Raw genomic sequence first — 20,258 nt, 5'->3', positions numbered from 1 at the left:
TCAGGTTTACATTAGATATGAAGACTCAGCTTTAGGTTTAGATTAGACATTAGGTTTAGATCCAATTTTAGGTTTAGAGACTAAAGATTCGACTTGAGATTTATTTAGATTAGACATTACGTTTAGCTTAGACATTATAGACCAATAAAACTGTTGTGTTGTTCATTCACGGACTTGTGCCTTTTGGAGTCTTGCCCTGTTCTTCAGAGCAAAACCAAGCTGTGCCTGGAGGCCCTATGAGCAAAGCACGGGGGTGTCAGTGAGATGCTGGGTGCACGGCTGCATCCCGGCTCAAATACAGTGTGTTCTGGTGCTGAATAGGGTCCAAGAGGTGCTCTGGCACCCTGCCGCTTTCTGAGGGTGTGCGAGGTTGGGGAAGGAGTTTACTCCCTTGGCTTGGAAGCCTTTGCCATCCAAATGGAGAAGGAGATTGGCCAGCAGCTCACCGCAGGGTTTGGGTGTGACATCAACACTGCCAAGTGTCCCTTGGAAGTGACACTGCTGTTTCCAAGCCAACACATCAGGCTGAAGCTTTCCGCACACAGGTACACACGTTTACACAGGCGTACCCACACAGGGCAGCACTCAGGCACACGCACACATGCATGCACACACATGTGGCAGACGCACACAGACCGCACTGAACACACATGTGCTGCATGTGTAGAGGTGCTGGTCTGTAACACGCCCCAGCTCCAGTGGCAGGGATTGTCCCATGTCACAATGGGGATGCACCTCACAGGCCTGGCTGATGCAACTCTTGCATTGGGCCAGGCCCCATTGTGAGGTGTGAGGTGTCCCAGGCTGTGTCTGCCCACAGGGCCAGCACAGCCCCAGGTCTGCTGCTGGTCACAGATGAGAGCTCCTGGTTTGGATCCCCAGCCTTGGATCCAGGCCCTGGATCCAGGACACAGGCCCTGTGTCGCCATGGCACCGCTGCTGCTGTTGCTGCTGCTGCTGGGCCTGGCCCCCGGCCTGGCCCGGCCCCTGAGGCCCTGCCCGGGGCCCTGCCGCTGCCGCGGGCGCCGCCTGGACTGCAGCAGCGCTGCCCTGGCCCGCGTGCCCCCGGCCACCCACCAACGGCCCTTCTCTGTGCTGTGAGTGCCCTGCAGCTCCGGGCGCTGCCCCGGGACACCCCGAGAGTGGCTCCAGGGCCCCCCGCTGCCTGTGGGGGGCTGAGGGGCAGCGCCGAGGGGGCAGCTCCAGGCCACAGCCTGGGGCAGGGGAAGGGTTTGTGCTGGGGGTGACGCTGCCAATGGCTTCTCTGCAGGGATTTCACTGGGAACGCGCTCGCCCTCATCCCCCCGCAGGCGTGGAAGGGATACCCGTGGGCTGAGAAGCTGTGAGTATCCACCAGCGTCAGACATGGCACAGGGGTTCCAGGATCCCCATCCCTCCACCGGGCTGCTGAGCCAAGGTTGTGCCGAGCACCGCACCAGTGCTTGCCACGTGCAGCCAAGGCCGAGCTGCTCAGCAAGGAGGGGTGTGAATCCCCAGAGCTGTTCCATGGCGAGCAGTGCCCTGGGCTGGGTACCTCCTGCCCTCCGGGGCCATCCCTGGGCCTGTGGAACCCGTGCTCGGGCTGCAGGCAGGGTCAGCAGGCTGGGAGCAAGCCCCTGCTCCTGCCGTGAGTGTGATGAGCCGTGGCAGGACCCGCAGAGAGGCTGCGGTGGCGCTGCTGCAGGGTTGTTCCCCTGACAGCTCCATTGCCCCTGAGAGCCGCGGGTGCCACTGCTTGTGTTCGTCCGTCTCTTGCAGAGTCCTCCAGCACAACAACCTGCGGGCAGTGAAGAGGCGCTCGCTGGAGGGGCTGCTCCTGCTGAGGCACCTGTAAGTATCCCCCTGCCCATGGTGGTGAGCACGGCCTCCCCCTGCCCTGGCCCTGCCCGCCCCAGGAAGGGCTTTATTCCTGCGGGCGGTATTGCGGCTGCAGCCAGAGCAGAGCAGGGTCTTGGTGCAGGGGAGGGCTCCGCAGGGATGCGCTGCGCTCCCATTGCCCCACGGCCAAGCAGGAGCAGGCGGCTGCTGCCCTTTCCCTGCACAGACCTGCACGAGGCCAAACCTTGTGCATTTGTCTCCTCTCAGCTCAGATGCCCCAGAGCTGCCTTGGAGGGAGCTCATGGTGCAGCTTCATTGCCCATGGAGAGGAGCAGGCACTTCCCATTCACCCACATGATGGGGCTGGGGGCTCTGGCTGAGCAGGCCATGAAACGCTCCCCACAAAGGTTCCTCTCTCCTTGTTTGCTGCAGAACAAGCCCAGGCAGCGAGTTCAGGCTGGAACAAGGAACCTTTTGGTTTCTAGAGCCAGGCCAGAGGACTCCTGCGCACAGCAGAGCAGGGCTGTGCAGGGAGGTGACGTTTAGGAGCTAGGGGAAATAGCCCCATGTTGGTCACACAGGGCGTTACAGCCTGTCCCTGAGGCCTCACACAAGAGGTGCTTGGGGCGTGCATAAAGAACCTGCTTTTACCAGAGATGAAAATCAGCCCTGAAATACCCCTGCTGGGATCAGAGCTGGGAGAACCTCTCTGAGGTGCAGTCACCCCCGTCAGGAGCGTGACCTCTGGTTACACACCACTGCAAGTCAGTGCCAGAGAGAAACCCCACGTGAAGTGAGGGCTATGGCACGTCTGTGCTGCCAATGTCAGAGCCCCTGAGAGGAACCAGGACAGCGCAAATGTCACCAGCGTTTTGTGTTCTCCTGTTAACAGGGATTTATCTTACAACAAAATCCAGCTGATCGAGGCGTGTGCTTTTGAGAACCTTCCTTTCCTGGAGACCATGTGAGTTATGGGAGTTCCTTCCTGGTGTGGTTAGTGAAGCCTGTTTGCATTTAGAACCTTCTGGTGCTACAAAAAGCACCTGTTATTTTTAGAACAAGGCCTCTGGTTTCTCCTGCTGAAGTAGCAGGCCAGCTCTGGAGCTCAGGGCATGGCTGGTGGCCACATCAGGATGGGGCCACGGCTTCTGCAAACACAGCAGGAATAGAAGCTGCGTCTTGAGTCTTGCTGTGTCCTGGAGCAGGCAGAGATGCAGCACGCATGCACTTCGTCTCCTCTCCTGGACAGGTTAACAAGCAGCAGGAGAGAAAATGGCAGTTTCCTCCCAGTTCCACCATGGATGTGGCTGTTTCCTACAGATCAGAGCTGCTTCACTCCAGCTTCCTGTGGGTCAGACCCAATTCATTTCTGTGCTCTCCTGTTTCCCCAGAAGCCTGGAGGGAAATCTCATCACCGAGATCCGGAGCGACACCTTCCGGGCATGGCACGGGATGCAGTTCCTCCAGACACTGTGAGTGTTCCAAGGGCTAAGGGGAGCTCAGAGCAGTGGCCCTTGTCACTGTGTTCTGCTCACCTCTTACCCCAAATAGGCAGCAGCATCAATGATGAATGACAACTCTGTCAGGCCACGGCTTTGCCTGGATGGGTGCAGGACCAGCGACAACGCTCATGGACAGTGGGAATGTGAGAAATAGGGAAAGCCCTGTTGGAGGGAAGCCACCAGAAGGTGCGAGCTGAGGAGGAAAGAAAGGGATGTGTTTTCCAGAAGCAGCACTTCTGGACTTTTGCTGTCTGGGCTGGAGATAGTCAGGACCTGATGTATGTTGTGAATCTGCCCATCAGCATCTGCCCCGGCCTGGAACCTTCACCCCAGGCCCTTCCTCACGCACGAAGCACTGAGCCCCTGCCACTGCTCTCATCCTGCACCCCCCACTCAAACGGGGTGTTGGTTCATTTCAGGGTCCTGAGCCATAACCCCCTGTCTGTTATCGAGGACACGTGGTTCTTCAAGCTGCCTTCAGTCACTCACCTGTAAGTATGGGCTCCTTGTTAACAGCTTACCATGGATCTTTCTTTGTGCCTCTGGGTGCCCCGTGGCCAGGAAAGCAGAGATCCAGCAGCAAATCCCACCCTTCTCCTGCTGGAGGCAGCGGCAGAGCCAGGCAAAGGCTGAGCAGTTCTGGTGTGTCCCAGCTGCAAAGCCAGCACGGAGCTGGGACATGGACTTGAACTTTTCTGCATCCATCTCCCATGGGATCTGCAGGATCCCTTCTGGTTCAGACCCATGGGTGGGAGCAGGACACAACAGCAAGGAGAGACGGTTTGCTGTCATTTCTCCTGGATTAGGTAGCAGCAGATCCCCCTGCGGCCAGCACAGCAAGCAGCAGGGACTGGGCTTGTTCGCGGAGCAAAGACTGGTGCCGCCACCTCAAATGTAATGTGTTTCTTGAAACCCTTGCAGGGACCTGGGTGCCACACGAGTGACTCGCCAGACGCTGCTCATGCTGCTCCTGAGAACGTCCCACTTGGAAACGCTGTGAGTGTGCAGGGGATGGCTCCCACCTCCAGCAGATCCCAGCTGCTGGGACAAAGGGTCTGCGTGGGGAACAAACCCAGCACCACAAAACTGTCCATTGGGACACAGGGAGTGAGGGGCAGTTTCCCAGAGCTGCAGCAGAGACTGAAGCAGACCCCTGATGCGCTTCTGGGTTGGAGTCGCTGCCCTGGGTCGCGATGCTGACTGTGCACAACCTCTGTTCTTTAGCAAGCTGTCCATCGACACGGCCTGCTGCCTCTGCCAGCACAAGCACAGCACCGAGACCCCGTGCAGGACCCTCAGCTTCGACTGCATGAGCGTGTGCAGCAGCACTGCTCCCCGCTGCGGTAACTGGCCCACAGCCCTGCCCATGTGCCCCAGCTATAGTGAACCTTCTGAGCCTGTGTCTGGCAGAAAGCTTCTTGTCACTGATGTGCTCTTGGTGTGTTACAGCTCCCCTGGCAGAGACACCAGAGCTCCTGAAGGGACCGGTGCCACCCAGGAAAGGGAACAGCAGCTCTGTGTTGAATCTCCAGCCTAAGGAGCCTTCCCTTAGGGAGCAGAGAACCGTCACGCTCTCAGTTCTCCTGAGCCTGAGCAGCCCCGATGCATCAGCACCTTCCTCTCAGCAGCTGTTGAGGCAGGAGGGCAACACCACCAAGGAGCTGATGCTGATGCTGCAGAGCATTCATCACAGGGGCTGGAGCAGCTCCACTGACACCAGGAGGTTCTATTTTCTAGCAGAGGAGCTCGTGGCACAGCTGAAGAACAAGCTGCACAAGGCCATGAGCATCCTGACTGTGAAAAGCCCCAGCACAGCCTGGCCAGCGCAGAGGGACAAGGGGCAGGAGGTGGCAGTAGGGGAGGGAGGAAGAGCCATAAGCTGGCATCAACAGGAGCCTGGCTTAGGTTTGACCCTGTCAGAGTCCGTCTTATGGGAAGCAGTGCGGAGTATGAACCTCAGTGACATCCTCCCAGTCTCCAGCCACCAGAGAACACCCACCCCTGCTGCAGCACAGCCCCCTACACAATACCCAACAGAGGCCTCGCATCTCACCCGGTCTGGCGAGAGTCAGGATCATTCTGACACCATGGAGCAGACCAACACGACTGACAGGATGGAGAATGAGGATAGTGCAGAAGATGAGGAGGAGGCACCATCCCCAACACAGGACTCTGCTGGGACAGATGAGGAGCAGAAGCAGCAGGACACTGATGGGACAGTGGGCAGCAGGGCTGCAGAAGAGCCCGCAGCAGCAGAGGGTAGAGCAGAGCAGAGACTGAGCATTATCCAGTATTTCTATGCTCTGCTGGCTAAAAACGGCCCCCCTGCTGCCAGCAGCACACCAAAGGACACAGCTGCAGCAGAGCACTCCTCTGTAGGCGGGAGACCACCCACCGCCCCTGCAAGCACCACCACACCCGGGCAGCACAAGGAGCAGGAACCCCCGACTCCAACTGCACAGGGCAGCTCCAGCGCCCCGGGCAGAGCAGCCAAGCGAGGACCCCCCTTTGACACCCTGCTCAGCCGCCACCTCCACTCTCTGGTGCCAGATGGAGCCCTGCGCAGGTTCATGGCACAGGAGGCTCGAGCCCTGCGGGGGGACTGTGGCCTGCCCCAGCTCCAGCAGGCCTGCGCCAAGATGGTCTCGAGGACGGGGCTGCTCCTGAAGCTGCTGAGTGAGAGGCAGCGTGGCCCGGAGCCCTCTGACCTCCTTGAGCAGTGTGTGCGGGAGGAGGATGCCGGCACCTCTCGTCCCCATGCCCAAGTCCAGCCCAGGAGGATGGACAGTGAATCTGCAGAGACGGTAGGAGAGAGCGGGGCATGGCTGCGTGTGTGTGTCTGGGCAGTGGGGTATGGAAGGGGCCTCCCTTTCCTCCTCCCCTCCCCTGTCCTCCCTTCCCCGCTCCTCTCCTCCCTGATGCACTCTTCTTTTCTCCTAGGAGATGGCCAATCACACCTCTGTTCGCTGGCTGTGGCTGGTGCTGCCGTTCTCGCTGTTTGCTCTGGTGAACCTCATCCTGTCCCTTGCTCTCCTGGTGCAGCGCTCTTTCAAGGTGAGCCAAGGACTCGTTTGGCAGAGCGCTGCCAGCCAAACCCTGGGGCTGGAGAGCACAGGGGCAGGGGGGTGCTCCCACAGTGCTCATGGGGCCCGGGTGCTGCTGCAGATACCTGTGGATGTGCTGGCGAGCACAAGAGATGTTTTCCCAGACTTGGAGCTCATTGTGGTACCCCACCCTGGAGCCTGAAGGTGTTCAGAGCTGCTGGGAGCAGCTTGTCCTGGCTCCTGCCAGGGTCTGTCCCCAGCTCTGCTGGGCATCTTCCCAGTAGCTCCTTCCTTCAGGGGGGCTGCAGCTCCCTCTCATCACAGCCTCTGCCATCAGCCCTTACCAGGCTCTAGCCTGCAATCCCTCACCCCAAGCATCCCCTCCCCAGCTCCTGTCCTGGCCCTGCTCTGTTGCAGCACCCGTTGCTTCCAGCCATGCAGCAATGCCCCTGCTCCCTGCCCTGAGCCCATACCCAGCCTTTCTGCATGGTGCTGCGGCTCCGGTGTGTCGGGGCCGTGCCTGGGCACAGGGCGGGGGCCCGATCGTTGCTGTGGAGTTTGAACCTCCCTTTGGGGCCCTTCTCCTCCAAAGAGACAAATGAGCTTTCATGTCTTTAGAAGGCATGCTGCGTGTTGCAGGCGCGGGGGGGAGCCTGCAGAGCTCTGTGCAGAGGAGAAAGGTAGAAATTAACAAGGCTGAGGAGAACTCTGGGTCATTCCAGAGGCAGGGAGCAGTGGGGAGCTGGGCAGGGAGGCATGGAGGGCTCTTCTTAAAGGCGTGGCTGCTGGCACAGCCTTGCACGTGTGTAGAAGGCACTGGGCTGGAGGAAGAACCTTCCGGCTCCCCCATGCTGCAGAATTCCATGTGGAAACCTCCATGTTCCGAGTCTCTGTCTCTCTGTCACTAGGTCTCTGCCGAGGAAGATGACGAGGATTCCCAAGGCAGCAGGAGACGGCGCCTGAAGCGGTAATTCCTGCCCTGCCCTGCCCCAGCAGGCTCTGCTCCAGCAGCACCCAGCCCTGTCCAGAGCCCCCAGAACTCCTCCAGCACTGGAGGAGTTCATCCTTTGCTTCTCATCCTTCTGCTCCTGCCTGTTTCCAGGTGCTTTCAGAAGCTGCGGCGCAAGTGGTGGCGCAGAAGAAAAGCCACTAAGAGGGACAAGAAGGTAAGGGCAGGAGCAGGCGCCAGTTCTATCCCTCTACCCCGTCCCTGCCTCAGCCCTGCTTCTCACCTCTCCAATCCCTGCCCTGCAGAAGGCGTCCCTGGCTCAGCTCGATCCTCAGGAGTCAGCTTCGGAGAAGGTGCTCTTTGACATAAGGTAAATGTGATGGTGACAATGCTGGTGCCGAGTTCAGCTCTTGTTCCATGTAGGAACTGCTGAGGGTTTCCTTGATGTTGCTTCCTTGGCTATATCCTTAGATGCTCTTTCCTTGCTGTTATTTTCTTGGCTGTTATTTCCCAGCTCTTATTTCCTTGATGTTCACAGAAGCACAGACTCACCGAGTGGTTTGGGTTGGGAGGGAGCTTAAAGCTCACTCAGTTCCAACTCCCTACCCAGTGAATTTTGTGACATTGCTGTTATGTCCTTGCTGTCACTTCAGCGATCCCAGAACCTGGTCAGTCGTTCCCAGTGCGGTGTCATCAGAGGAAAATGAGCTTTTGCTTCCCTCAAAAGTGCCCCAAGCCCCATCGTGATGGTCCTTATCCATGGAGCAGGACAGAAGTTCTTTGAAGCCACCAATAAAAGTGTTGGGTTGCTCGTTCTCCCCGTGTCCTGTGAGTTGACAGACGCACGCATGCCTCTGTGTGTGTGCACACAGGTGGTGTAGCACTGGGAGGGCCATTAACAGCCGGAGCAGTTGAAGCTCTGCTGCCAAGTGTGTGTGCTTGCACACGTATGTGCCTGCGTGTGAGAACACGCGTGCAGCACATGTGTGTGTGCATGTGGGGGATCGTGGCCGCTCGGGTCCCTTAAGGCAGCTGCCCCCTCTTTGGGTGACTTCTGCTCCGCTCAGGCCAGTTTGGTCGGCTCCACCCTCTTTGGGTCCCTTCAGCTCCACTCGGGTCCCTTCGGTCAGCTCTGTCCCCTCTGGGAGGCTTTGGCTTCGCTCAGCTCCCTTTGGGCAAAAGCGGGTATTCCCTCACTTTTGCCTTATAAATGTGATAAACACATGAATGTATTGGCTTTCGCAAATCAGAGGTGTTGCTGTGTGGATGTAACTGTATGAGCTCACAAAGCTCGCTAAAGACACAAGATTAGACAACTACTTGGAAATGGGCAGAACTCTTGAGCAAAACGGAGTTGCATAGCAAAAGAATTTGTCAAGGTAAAACAAAAGGCGGGATGTGGGGCAGGGCCGGCTTGATAAAGAAATGCTACTGCCTGGAAAACACAGGGTTAGAGTACTTTTAGCCTAACTTAGGTCAAAGATAACAGTGTTCAAGTCTGTGGCCCCACTAAACATGATTAAATTGTTTCACACCATCCTTCTAAAGTACCTTTAGCTTAACTTAGATCTGATAAGCGGAGAGACTCCACAACTTGTTACAGCTGTAAAGTAGGTATGCTTTATTCAGCTGAGGCGCACGGGGCATAGCTCCTCCAAAGGCAGGCCCGCCACAATCTCATCTCTCCCCTCATTTATTATTTAAAATTATACATATTCATTAGGTTACACAACACGCCTATACGTATTCCAGCATCTGCTCCTGGCCATCCTGCAGCACAGTGAGCAGAGCATGAAATGTTTGGCCTCTGCTAACACAGCTGAAGAGGCAGGACAGAAAACTGCAGCCAGGCCTCTTGTGCAGGCTGTGAGGTCCGCAACGATACCACCAGCGCTGCTCTTGCTCCTTGCTTTTCCACCTTAAATTCCCAGGCACAGAGTCTCAACCCCAGAGTCTCAGCCCCAGTCTCATCTCAGAGTATGAGCCCTGCAGTCTTAGCCACAGAGCCTGCGCCACAGAGTCTCAGCTACAGTCTCAGCCCCAAAGTCTGAATCCCAGAGTCTTAGTCATAGTCGCAACAACAGTCTCAGCTCCAGACTCTCAGCGCCAGCATCTTAGCCTCCCAGTCTGAGCCCCACAGTCTCAGTCACAGTCAGAGTCTGACAGTATCAGCTCCACAGTCTGAAGCCCAGAGTCTTAGCAATAGAATCTCATCAACAGTCTCACCCCCAGCATCTCAGACCCAGACTGTCAGCCAGTCTCAGCCCCAGAGTCTGCTCTCTCCACACCAAACACCCCCATTGGCAGACTGGTGATGCCTCAATTTCTCTGCCTCCCCAACACCCCCCTTTCTCTCTCCCTCTCTCCTCTGAAAGTTGCTAAGTAACACGAGGCCCACCTCGACTTCTCCTGAAGCCACAGAGCTCAGGTGGAGTCTAACTGTGAGACAGTGAACATTTGCAGAATATTTGTTCCGTTAAAGCTGGTGTTTCTGTAGGGACCTCGGGTGTTATCTCAGCTGAATGAGCACAGAAGGGCTTTTGAGGGAGATTGAGCTGAGCTCTTAGGCAGAAGCTCTTCCCTGTGAGGGTGCTGAGGCGCTGGCACAGGGTGCCCAGAGAAGCTGTGGCTGCCCCATCCCTGGCAGTGTTCAAGGCCAAGTTGGACACAGGGGCTTGGAGCAAGCTGCTCTAGGGGAAGGGGTCCCTGCCCGTGGCAGAGGGTAGCAACAGGAGAAGCTTTAAGGTCCCTTCCATCCCTGGTCTCTTTCACAGGAAGGAACAGAGCCTTTACCACTTCTTTGGGCAACCTGTTGCAGTGCTTCTACCTTTCAAAGCAGAATCTGCTGCTGCTATCCACTGCCACTGTTTCTTGGTTGCACTGGCACTTTTCCTGTTCACTGGGGAGGGAATGGGTTGTTCCTCTGTTCTGGTGCATTTGGCCACATAGAAATGAGGCTCCTGGGCTCTGCGATGTCCACATGCTATGGGGTAAAGCATCCTCTCTGGAGGTGCTCACCTCTGCCAGGAAGCTTCTCTTACAGAGGCTGCCCTCTGCCCCTTCCCAGCCACCTCGACCTGAGCCAGCTCCTCTGGACTGGCCTTTTGAACTGGTTCTGCTTCTCCTTCCAGTGTGAATCCAGCACTTCTTAACCCCTCAAGCACCCCTGGCATCCCGTCCATAGCAGCTCCCAGGAGTCCCACTCTCTGCCCTTACTTTAGGAGCTGTCAGCACATCTGCCTGGGGCTGCTGATAGCACTGAGATACAGGTACTGGGAGGGCAGAGCATCCTGGTGTTCCCAGCTCCTGTTGCACATCTCCCATCTGCCTGTTGCAGATCTCTGGCTTGGGGAACCCTCATCCCTGGCAATCCCCACCGCTTCCTCCCTGCCCTGCTCCTTCCTCTCCTCCTGCACACCCCCAACACTGCAGAAGCCATCTGGGGAGTCACCACCTTCCGTCCCCTTCTCAGCATGTGTTTCTCTAGATACACACACACATTCACAAACCCAAAAGAGCTCACTCTGGAGCCTGAAGAACTTCCGTTGCGCTTTGAAAAGCAATCAGGAGAGCTCAGCCCTGTTTTCCAGCCATCTCCAGGCCCGAGCACCCCTGATCCCAGCAGTGAAGCACTGCGAATGGGGAGGAGAATATCCCAGCGCGAGGCTGGAGATGTCCGCTCCTTCCGATGTTATTTGCCAGGCCTGGACACTAGGGGAAGGAGAATTCACCTTCAGTTAAAGATGATGCAGGGAGGGGAGAGAGAAAAGGAGAGGATAAAGAGAAGATGTGGTTCCCCAGATTCAATCAGCCAGAAGAAATGAGGTGCTGGTGCCCTCTAATTTTTAGATTCACAGATTTGAGGGCCAGAGGGGACCGTGATGCTCATCTGGCCCGACAGTCTGTAGGATGTAAAAGCCACTTGAAGCCAGACAGTGCCACCAGCTTTTTAGAAGCAACAGCAAGCACTGGCGAGCTTATAAAGACTGTGATTCTCCCAAGGTAGAGGGATGTGCGAATCCCAGCACATCCCAGGTACAGAGGAGGCCAGATACATCCACCCCAGTGGGTTCCAGCTGAACAGGCAATAGCACTAGGGGAAAGAAAACATCCTTTCCCTTCTGTGCCAGGCAATTCCTTTGCCCAGCAAAGAGGGGTAAGCAAGCACGGAGGAAAAAAAAGCCACCCCTTCCTTGTGTTTTCCTTTTGAACCTTGCCTGGAAAGGGGATCCCAGCCCCGGGGTATCTCTTGGCTGCTTTGGTGTAGGACACCACAGTTTGCAGCCCTGCAGCCTTTCAGCAATGGGAGCTGAGCCCAGCCCTGAGCCAGATCCCGAGCTCCTCACTCAGCCTGCAGCTCCGCGGAGGTGTAGTCATTGACTGCAGTGTGAGTTGTTTCTCTGAAGATGGAGCCAGGCAGCATAAAACATCGATAAAGAGCTCAGGATGCATCCCTTTAATGAGCTGAGATTGTAAGACACTGACGGAGCTTGCCAGGAGCTGCCCATTCTGTCAGGAGGAGGAGATCCTGCTGGACAAGGGTTAAGTGGGTCCTGCTGACTCATTGGTGCAGATGGCTCTGGCCCCATGTGAGCCAGGAGGGGGACAGCATTCAGCACAGGGGCTGAGCTGCTGCCCCAGCATGGTAAACACAATGGACGGGGCACATCAAACCGGGTTTCACTTCATTCCCCATGTCCCATTGAGTACAGTGAGCACCAGACATTGGGCAAAGCTGAGGAGCGCCCACAGGCTCCCTGTGCTCCTGCGGCAGCTCTTCTTTGACAAAACACATTTATCCCTGCAAGATGCCCTCCCCAAACCCACATCAATGTCCCAGCAGAGGAACCAGAGCAAAGGTGTGACTCAAGCAGCAAGTGTGGCTCCAACCACGAGGCAGAGACCTCAGCCCTGAGCTCCTTGGGAACCAGAGCAGGGAGAGAAGCTGGATGGGGCACTGGCTGCCTGCCATTAACATGTCTCATAGAACTACAGGCTGGTTTGGGTTGATGGGATCTTACAGCTCATCCAGTTCCAACCCCTGCCACGGGCAGGGACACCTTGCACTAGAGCTCTTACTCCAGGCCCAGTCCAGCCTGGCCTTGAACAGGCAGACAGCTCTGGCGCTGGATCCATCACAGCCATCCAGCTGCCTGGAGTCCTTCCTTTGGGAGGCAGAGGGCACAGAGCTGAAAGCTTCTCATTCCCATTAGAATCACAGAATCATAGAACAGTTAGGGTTGGAAAGGACCTTAAGATCATCAAGTTCCAACCCCCCTGCCATGGGCAGGGACACCTTGCACTAAACCGTATCACCCAAGGCCTCGTCCAACCTGGCCTTGAACACTGCCAGGGATGGAGCATTCACAGCCTCCCTGGGCAACCCATCCCAGTGCCTCAGCACCCTAACAGGAAAGAATTTCCTCCTTATATCCAATCTAAACTTCCCCTGTTTAAGTTTTAACCCATTACCCCTTGTCCTGTCACTACAGTCCCCAGTGAAGAGTCCCTCCCCAGCATCCCTATAGGCCCCCTTCAGATACTGGAAGCTGCTCTGAGGTCTCCACACAGCCTTTTCCAGGCTGAACAGCCCCAACTTTCTCAGCCGATCTTCAGGAGGTGCTCCAGTCCCCTGATCATCCTCGTGGCCTCCTCTGGACTTGTTCCAACAGTTCCATGTCCTTTTTATGCACCTACCATGGAACCAAGTAACAAAGGGTTTGCACCCTCTGGGTCCTGAGCATTCCCAGAAAGCCCATGGAGCACCTGTCCCTCTTGCCAGGCCTGATCCTAAGTCCACAGGCCACAAGCTTTTCCTCCAACCTTTGTCTGTCCAGCACCTCCAATCCCCAGCTCGATGGGGATGGGATGCTCTCACCACTCTCTTCTGTCCCCAGACCCTCAGAACCATCTCTCTCCCTGGCTTCCATACTCCATGCTCCCTGGGATGCTTCTCCACCACCCTGATCTTTCCTGGGGGCAGTCACCAACTGCTGTTCCAGGTCTTCCTTGGGCTTCCCAGAGGTCCCAGCCTGAGCTCCACCACGTGTTCTCCTGCTCAGCTCCTCACAGTCCAGCCAGTCCACGCCCCCAGCAACAAATGTACCTGACCCGAGCATCCTCTCTTGCCTGGGTACCAACTTCTCGCCCCCCCAAGCCCTCTCATGTGGACTGAGCATCACGCATTCCCTGGGAATGGAGGTGGCGGATGGGGAGGGGTCAGCTCCCCCCATGGGCACTTTGGGTTCCCATTTCAGTGTCACTTTAACTGGAGTGTGTGTGCAGGGCTGGAAGGCTCCGTATTAAATTGCCAATCTGACCGCGTGCTGCCGGGAGGTGGCCGTAGCTGAGCAACACCACCCCACAGCCACTTGTGGGCTGGGGACTCCTCTGCTGGCTGCTCCTTGGAGTGCCTCTCTCTCTCTCTCTCTCTCTCTCAACTTCCTCACGGAGTTCTGTCAGTAGAAACCAGAACCACTGAAGTTGAGGCCCTTGGCTCTGAATCTGGCTCCTTGCAGCAGCAGTGATGCTTTCAGGACTTGTAGCCTGAACCAGACATTAGTGTGGGTGACATCAGGGTGCAAAGAGTCTGTCACCAGGCAAAATCAACAGGGGGAGGCCTGTCTGAGAGTGGTAGTTGTGCTGACCGTGCCCTGGGGCTGTGGCAGGCACTGGTGGTGACTGTGACCCTGGTCCCTCGCTTCGGGGCCGGGCGGGCACGTGCCGCGCTATGGGCTGGAGTGGCTGGTGAGGAACAGCTACGAGGGCAGAAGCAGCAGGTGATGCACCCGCGCATCCTCTGGGATGCTGACATCTCCCGCCAGGCCCAGGTGCCCTCCGTGGACTGCCGGAGCTTCCTGGAGATGGATGCGGGGCTGAAGGAATTCCTGCAGAACTTCCTGCTTTGTGGCATCGCTTTTGTGGAGAATGAATGTGGCACCCAGCAAAGAGGACCCAGCAATGGTGGCAGAAAGGATCAGCTTGATGAGGTAACAGGGGCTGCCCTGGGAATGGCACTGGCAGCTTTGTCAGGAGCTGGGAAGGGCAGACTGCTCAGTTCTTTGGGAAGGTGCTGCTGCCTTGTCCTGTGTGTCGTGCAGCGGGGTCTGGTTTGCAAAGCAAAGGTCTGGGTCTTCCACACCCTCTGGCCACTGTGCTTGAACCGAACTGGAGTGTTGCACTGTGGGATCTGCCCCTTCCTAGGTGAGAGTCTGGATCATGAGGCTGTGGAGCTGCCCTGGGAGAGTGTGGTGACTTTTGTGACAGTGGGGCTGCGTGCAGAGAGGAGGAACTGGAGGAAGTGGCCTGTCTGGGAAGAGCAGAGCTTTGCAAAGAGAGGCATTTGCTGTTATGGCTTGGAAGGTTGGGAGGGCAGCCCTGGCCCTGGGAGCCAGGGGGATCAGCAGCAGTTTGTTTCTGCTGTGTTTCAAACAGCCCAACAGCATGGCAGGATAGGCTTTGTGTTTCAAGTCTTGTCCAAGCTGCAGGAGCACTTTAACTTGCCTTATGCCACTGGGATGGCTTCTAATGAGTAGAAACAAATAGAAAGGAGGGGTTCCAAGGAATATCCAGGCAGCTTTTTGCTCCAGGTACCCTTAGCCCCTGAGCACTCTTGTCCCTCTGTCTGTCTCCTTCTGTGCATGTTGCAGGGGGGAAGGTGGCTGAAAACGCAAGATCCTGAGGAGAGAAGTGGGCTTGGTGGTGGGTGGGTGCAGGCAGGGGCTGGTTGTGCCCTGGCAGCTCCTCGTGCTGCTCAGGGGCTTCCTTGCTCTGACAGTTGCCATGAGTGCCAGAACTGTAGAACTCATCAGCTCTTTTTGTATCTTTCACTTGGAAGCAATAGCCTTCAGGTAGGGAACCTTCCACTGCAGGCAGCTGAAGTGCATCAAGCAAAGGCAACCTGGGCTTCATTAGTAGGGCTAACCATGAATGCTTGTAGTTCTGCAAAGTCAGAGTTGTGCAGGAAGAACATGGATTTCTGGCTTTCCTGAGCCCCCATCTCTGCCAGAAATCCTTTCTTCCCAGCCTCTTCCAGTCTTGCTTCCAAAACGCTTGAGTCTTTGACCTGTTTCTCAGTGAAATGAGGTGTTTTTCAGGAAAGATGTGTTCATTTCAATGTCTGCTTCCTGCCCGCTGCTTTGGCTGAAACCTGACAAGTCTCAGGTTAAGTTACTGCAAAGGGTAAAGGATGGAAAACCCCCAAGCTATGGGAAAGACTGCAACATTATTCAGCTCCTGAGGTACCAAAGAGCCTGCCCAGAAAAGTGGCTTCCTCTGAGTCCTGAGCTGCAGGAGGAGGTTGTTGCCTTGGAGGCACAGAGCGGCCTTTGCTCCAGTGCTCCTGCACTGCCTTTGTAAGGGTGAATGGAGCACCCAGGTGAAAAGGTGCTGGTGACTGTGGAGGTGGAGGTGCTGCCCCATCCCCTGCTGTGGGACTGGGTTCAGAGGCCCTGAAGGGAGAGCAGAAGGCAAAGGCTTTCCCAGAGGGTAACAGTTCATTTTCTAACAAGGGAAGGTGGCTGGAGGCAGCTCCTGGGTGTTTGCTTCTAACAGCACAATGCTGCCTTGCTTGGACAGAGGGAAAGAGAAGCTTCCGAGCAGTAATGGTAGGACAGGAGCTGAGTTGGATGGTTTCCCACTAGGGAGGGATGTGCCTGTGGGTAAGATGCTTGCTGGGGACTCCTCCAGGCTTTCCAAAGGGCCTTTAATGTGTTGCCTTGTTAGGAGACCATAATGTATGTGCCTTCGAATGAGAGTCACCCTGGACACCCTTGTACTTCCCGACAACTTCGACAGTACAACCAGCATTTCTTTACTGTCCTCCTGTTCTGAGATGGTGTAGATTAGGCCTCAAGAGGTGGCAGGCAGAGCTGTTGATTGCTGGTCTGTCTCTGTTCCCTGGCAGGCCTCAGTGAAACCAGAAGGGTGGTTGCATGCACCTGCACCTGATGGGGAGCACCTTCTGGCCCCGGGACAGGCAGCCCAAGTGTCTTCATGCTCTGGTTTCTCTTGCCCATGCAGCATCCACGTGTTCCAGTGCCTGAAGCACAAGGGCAGGAGCGGGCGGATGCTGCTGGTGGATGGTTTCTGTGCGGCAGAGCAGGTTCTCCAGCGCTTCCCAGACCAATTGGAGCTGCTCCCCAAGGTCCCGCTGGAGCAGGAGGATGTCGAGACTGTCACGACATGATTGGAATTGGGCTAGTTCTCAGTGTCTGCCCCTGAAGAAGGAGCTTTATCTCCTCAGGTAACACCCATGGGAGGCCTCTTGCGAATGGGGAGGAGAGGGGATTGTGGCAGAGAGTGGAGGGGTTTCAGGAGGTATCCTAAACTAAAATGGCACCTTCTAGTGGAAGGTGTCCCTGCCCGGGACAGGGCTTGGAACTGGATGAACTTTAAGGTCCTTTCCAACCCAAACCAGGCTGTGGTTCTATGAAAAAACAATCTGTATTTGAGGGGCAGCAGTGAAGCCACAGGAACAGCCCAGGTTTCTTCCTGGGCTGTGCACTGCTGCTTTAGAGGAGGTGTCAGAGGCACCCATACAAGGATGGGTGTCAGTGCTGAGCTCTGGCTTTTCGCTCCTCTCATCCTCACTTCAGCTCCATGCCTCCATCTCCATTTGTTTGAGAGGCAGTAGGATTCAGCCCTTCCAAAGGGAATTTGGGCTGCTTTCTGCACCTCCAGCCTGGCTTAGTGCAGGAGCCTGTCCAGCACTGCTTTGCACTTTAATTCTGACAGCCTGTGGCCTCGCCCTTTGCTGTGGCACATCCTTCCATGGACACCAGCAGGAACAGTTGTGCACTTGGTAGCATACTCCTTGCTCCCAGTGCTGGGTGTTCTCCTGACAGTCCTGCACTTGCAGTGTAACCTCTCCTGTCCTCTCTCTGGCTTCCCTTAAACACTGCCTCATCCCCCAGGCTCCTGCGGTTCCCTGTGGGAATACCTGGCTGTGCTCCTGGAGCCACGGGGGCAGTCTCTGACCTCTTCTTTGCTTGTAGATACAACAGCTACGCTCGTGCTGTCATCAGCACGGCGCCGTCCGACGTTGTGCACCGCTGGTACGCTGCTCACCGCAGCCTCACCACTGAGCTCCGGAGACCAGAGAATGAGCCCTGGGTCAAAGTGAAGGCAGGCAAGGTAGGGCTTGGAGCTGGGAGACTCGCCTGGGTTTTGTGCAGGGGGGGAAGCATGGTCCTTTGGATGTGCTTGCTGCCACTGAGGTGGCTGCTTCAGGCAAGCTCCACATACTGCAGCTTGCTTCGCAGCTCTTCTAAGGTGGCCTGTATTACAGTACTGGCATCTCCTGTTGGGGGGACGTGTTCCTCCTGTTGTACAAGAATATGAGCTTCCAGGTAAGGCAGAAATGTGCAGTTCAAACCCTGCCTCAGAGGAAGGTTAGGCCCAGCTAGAGGAGGGGAGAAAGATCTCAGTCGCTGCAGTGAGGATCCTCAGAAGCAGAGGGGCTGGGAACACCTAGTGTTCGACCTCTAACTTCCCCCAGAAGAAGCTTCCAGTGTGTTGGAAATCCAGAGGTGTAGGAAGCTGAATTTACTTCTGCTCTGAGGTTATCTTTGAACCCTCACATTGTCAGGGAGTCACAAGAGACCTGGGCAGTGTCCCAGAAGCAGCTAAGATGCCTTAGCACACCTTGGTATTGGAAGGAAAAAGCTCTGCCCTGTGCTCTGAAAGGCTGATGCTGGGTTCAGCATTGGAGGAGCTTGAAGAGCTGGAGCCACAGTTGTAGACCTGAAGGTGTTGCAGTGCATAGCTTCTTCCTTCAGCTGTGTCTGCTTGAAGGGTTTTATTCCTTCAGGGGCTAGATTCAGCCTGAGCCCAGGGCCCCAGAAATGAAAGGGTCCAGGGGGGAAAAGGATGATCTTAGAGCCCCCCAACCCTTGTGTTCCTGAGGATGCTGGGGGGAAGTGACACTCTAGAGGGAAGAGATGGCCCCTTTGCTGCTGATGAACTATTGCCGGCCTCTCCAGTAGAAAAGCCAAGGAAGAGCCCAGAATGCGTCCCTGTGCTTTGCCTCCTTCGTGTTTAACTCCTGGTGAGCGGCAGAGCAGAACTGCTGCTTCAGGTAGAGCAGCTGTGCTAGATCCCTTGAAACATCTGGCTGTGGGCTTGTGCTGTGTGACAGTGGGGGGCAGGAGTGCTCATGCCCCCCCTGGCAAACCCTCCCCTGCTGTTCCAGTCTTGAGGGACCTCCAGCTTTCAGAGCTGTCCTGCCAGAGGGTCCTGGCCATGGTGGCTGCCCTGCTGATGGCCTCCTCTGCTGCTGCAGGCCCTGTTCATAGAGAGCTGCCGTGTCCTGCACGGGCGGGAGGCGTTCCCCGGGTACCGCCAGCTCTGCGGCTGCTCCCTGATGAGGGACGATGTGCTCAGCACCGCGCCTGCTGGGACTCCAGGCTGAGCCCGGCCCCGTGCACGGGGACCTGCTGGTGTCACCCTGACGGTGCTGCACACACCTGGAGCCCCAACACCCTCTCTGAGCCATTCCCGGTGCCTGCTCAGGAGAGGGAGGAGGCGGAAGCCAAAGGGAATTGGGGGAGCTCTGGGGGACCCTGTTCTGCCTTTGAGCACAGCCACCTCTTGCTGTCTGCCCCCAGCCTGGCTGCTCCAGCCCCTCAGACTGTCTTGGCTCTGCACAGCAGGGCTGATCACTCCGTGGGAAGTGCTCCTCCAACCCAGTGCCTTCAGGGTTTGGGCTCTTTGCATTTATCCCTGTTGTTGAGCCTACTGCCAGCTGGAGTTCCAGGTTTTTGGGTTGTTTTCTTCAGCAGAGCACAGTGGAAATCTCTGGGGCCTTGTCTCACCCCAGGCTGGAGTTCAGCCCTTCTAGGGAAAAGGAAAATCTTTGGCCCCTATTTGATGTGAACATGGCATTACTCAAACTGAGGGCTGTTGGCAAATTTCAGTGGCTTCTTAAACGTAGCACGTACCCCGAGAGCAGTGACTGATACAAACCATGCTGGTGGAGAGGTGGCCTGCAAAGGGAGAACCCCCTCTTGGGAGGGCTTTTCTGGAGAGGTTTAGGTTAGAGGGAACAGGGGAAGTAGCAAGAGCTGCATGTTGGGAAGAAGAGCTGTGTTAGATGAGGGATGGAGGTCTCGTGTTCCCTTGACTTCCAGTAACACAATGTGTGTGCTCTTGTTCTTGAATTGAGGGCGAAGGCTCGGGAGCCACAGGATTTGCTGTCAGATCTCCCACTGTGCCTGCTCCTTCACCTTCCCTGAAGAAGGGCTTTGGGTAATGTTGTCATTTCACCAGCTGCTGGATGGGGCTGACCAGTCTGGGGGGCGTTTTCCCCAGGTCCTCCTGCCTATGGAGGCAGTGAACACAGAGGGGCCTTTTGGCACCTGGGGGATAAACTGGTCTGGCACATCAGAGGGATGCAGTGTAAGGAACACAGGCAAATCCTATTGTCATTAGAAACACTGGAATTCTAGAAACATGGGAATTTAAGAACCAAGAGGGGATTTTAGGATTTGTGTCTGCTGTGCTATGGTAGACCTTAAACCAGGGCTGGTCCCTTTCACCCCTGGCCCTCCTGTGCAAGCAGGATGCTCTTGTGTCCAGGGCCCAAGTGCTACATTTGCTGCCTTCATTTTTGAGGAGGAAGCCAGCAGGAGCCTGCTGCCCTTCCCATTTACGTGATGCTCATAGGCAAAGCTGCCATTGTTATCTTTGATTGCTGGCTGTTTCCAGGCTGAAAGTAAAAGGAAGGAACTTTACTCTTTCCAGTTTGTCCTTCCCCAGAACTGGGTGTTTTTTGAGACCTTCAGCTTTCCCTGAGCAGGGAAAATCCTATGGAGCCATGGAGGTGTCCAGGGGTTGTTCTGCCCACCCTGAGCTGCAAGTCTGCATCCTGAGAGAGGAAGATGCCTGTTGCTGGCTCCCAGCTCCTTCCTGGGCCCTGCAGAGGTTTGTGACCAGCAGCTTCCACCC

At 56.2% G+C, this 20,258-nt stretch overlaps 1 protein-coding gene and 1 pseudogene across 1 annotated transcript; both read left to right on the top strand.

Annotated features, from left to right (window-relative positions):
* The first annotated feature begins 923 nt into the window (after positions 1–923).
* LOC133208271 (uncharacterized) lies at positions 924–8,228 on the top strand. Its single transcript, XM_061346013.1, has 15 exons — positions 924–1,097; positions 1,271–1,342; positions 1,759–1,830; positions 2,711–2,782; positions 3,210–3,290; positions 3,740–3,811; positions 4,242–4,316; positions 4,545–4,663; positions 4,770–5,579; positions 5,700–6,124; positions 6,261–6,374; positions 7,273–7,331; positions 7,467–7,530; positions 7,619–7,683; positions 8,186–8,228. The coding sequence occupies exons 1-15, from the start codon at positions 928–930 to the stop codon at positions 8,226–8,228; spliced, it is 2,313 nt and encodes a 770-aa protein (XP_061201997.1). The 5' UTR covers positions 924–927.
* Positions 8,229–14,095: 5,867 nt separating this feature from the next.
* LOC133208274 (trimethyllysine dioxygenase, mitochondrial-like) lies at positions 14,096–19,886 on the top strand (annotated as a pseudogene).
* Positions 19,887–20,258: the final 372 nt, after the last annotated feature.

Source organism: Neopsephotus bourkii, unplaced genomic scaffold (genome assembly GCF_033783945.1).
Source record: "Neopsephotus bourkii isolate Nb327-2 ecotype Australia unplaced genomic scaffold, CSIRO-AGI_Nbou_v1 NB_254, whole genome shotgun sequence".
NCBI lineage: Eukaryota > Metazoa > Chordata > Aves > Psittaciformes > Psittacidae > Neopsephotus > Neopsephotus bourkii.
The sequence above is the reverse complement of the archived record's forward strand: the minus strand, read 5'-3'. Positions and strand labels throughout refer to the sequence as shown.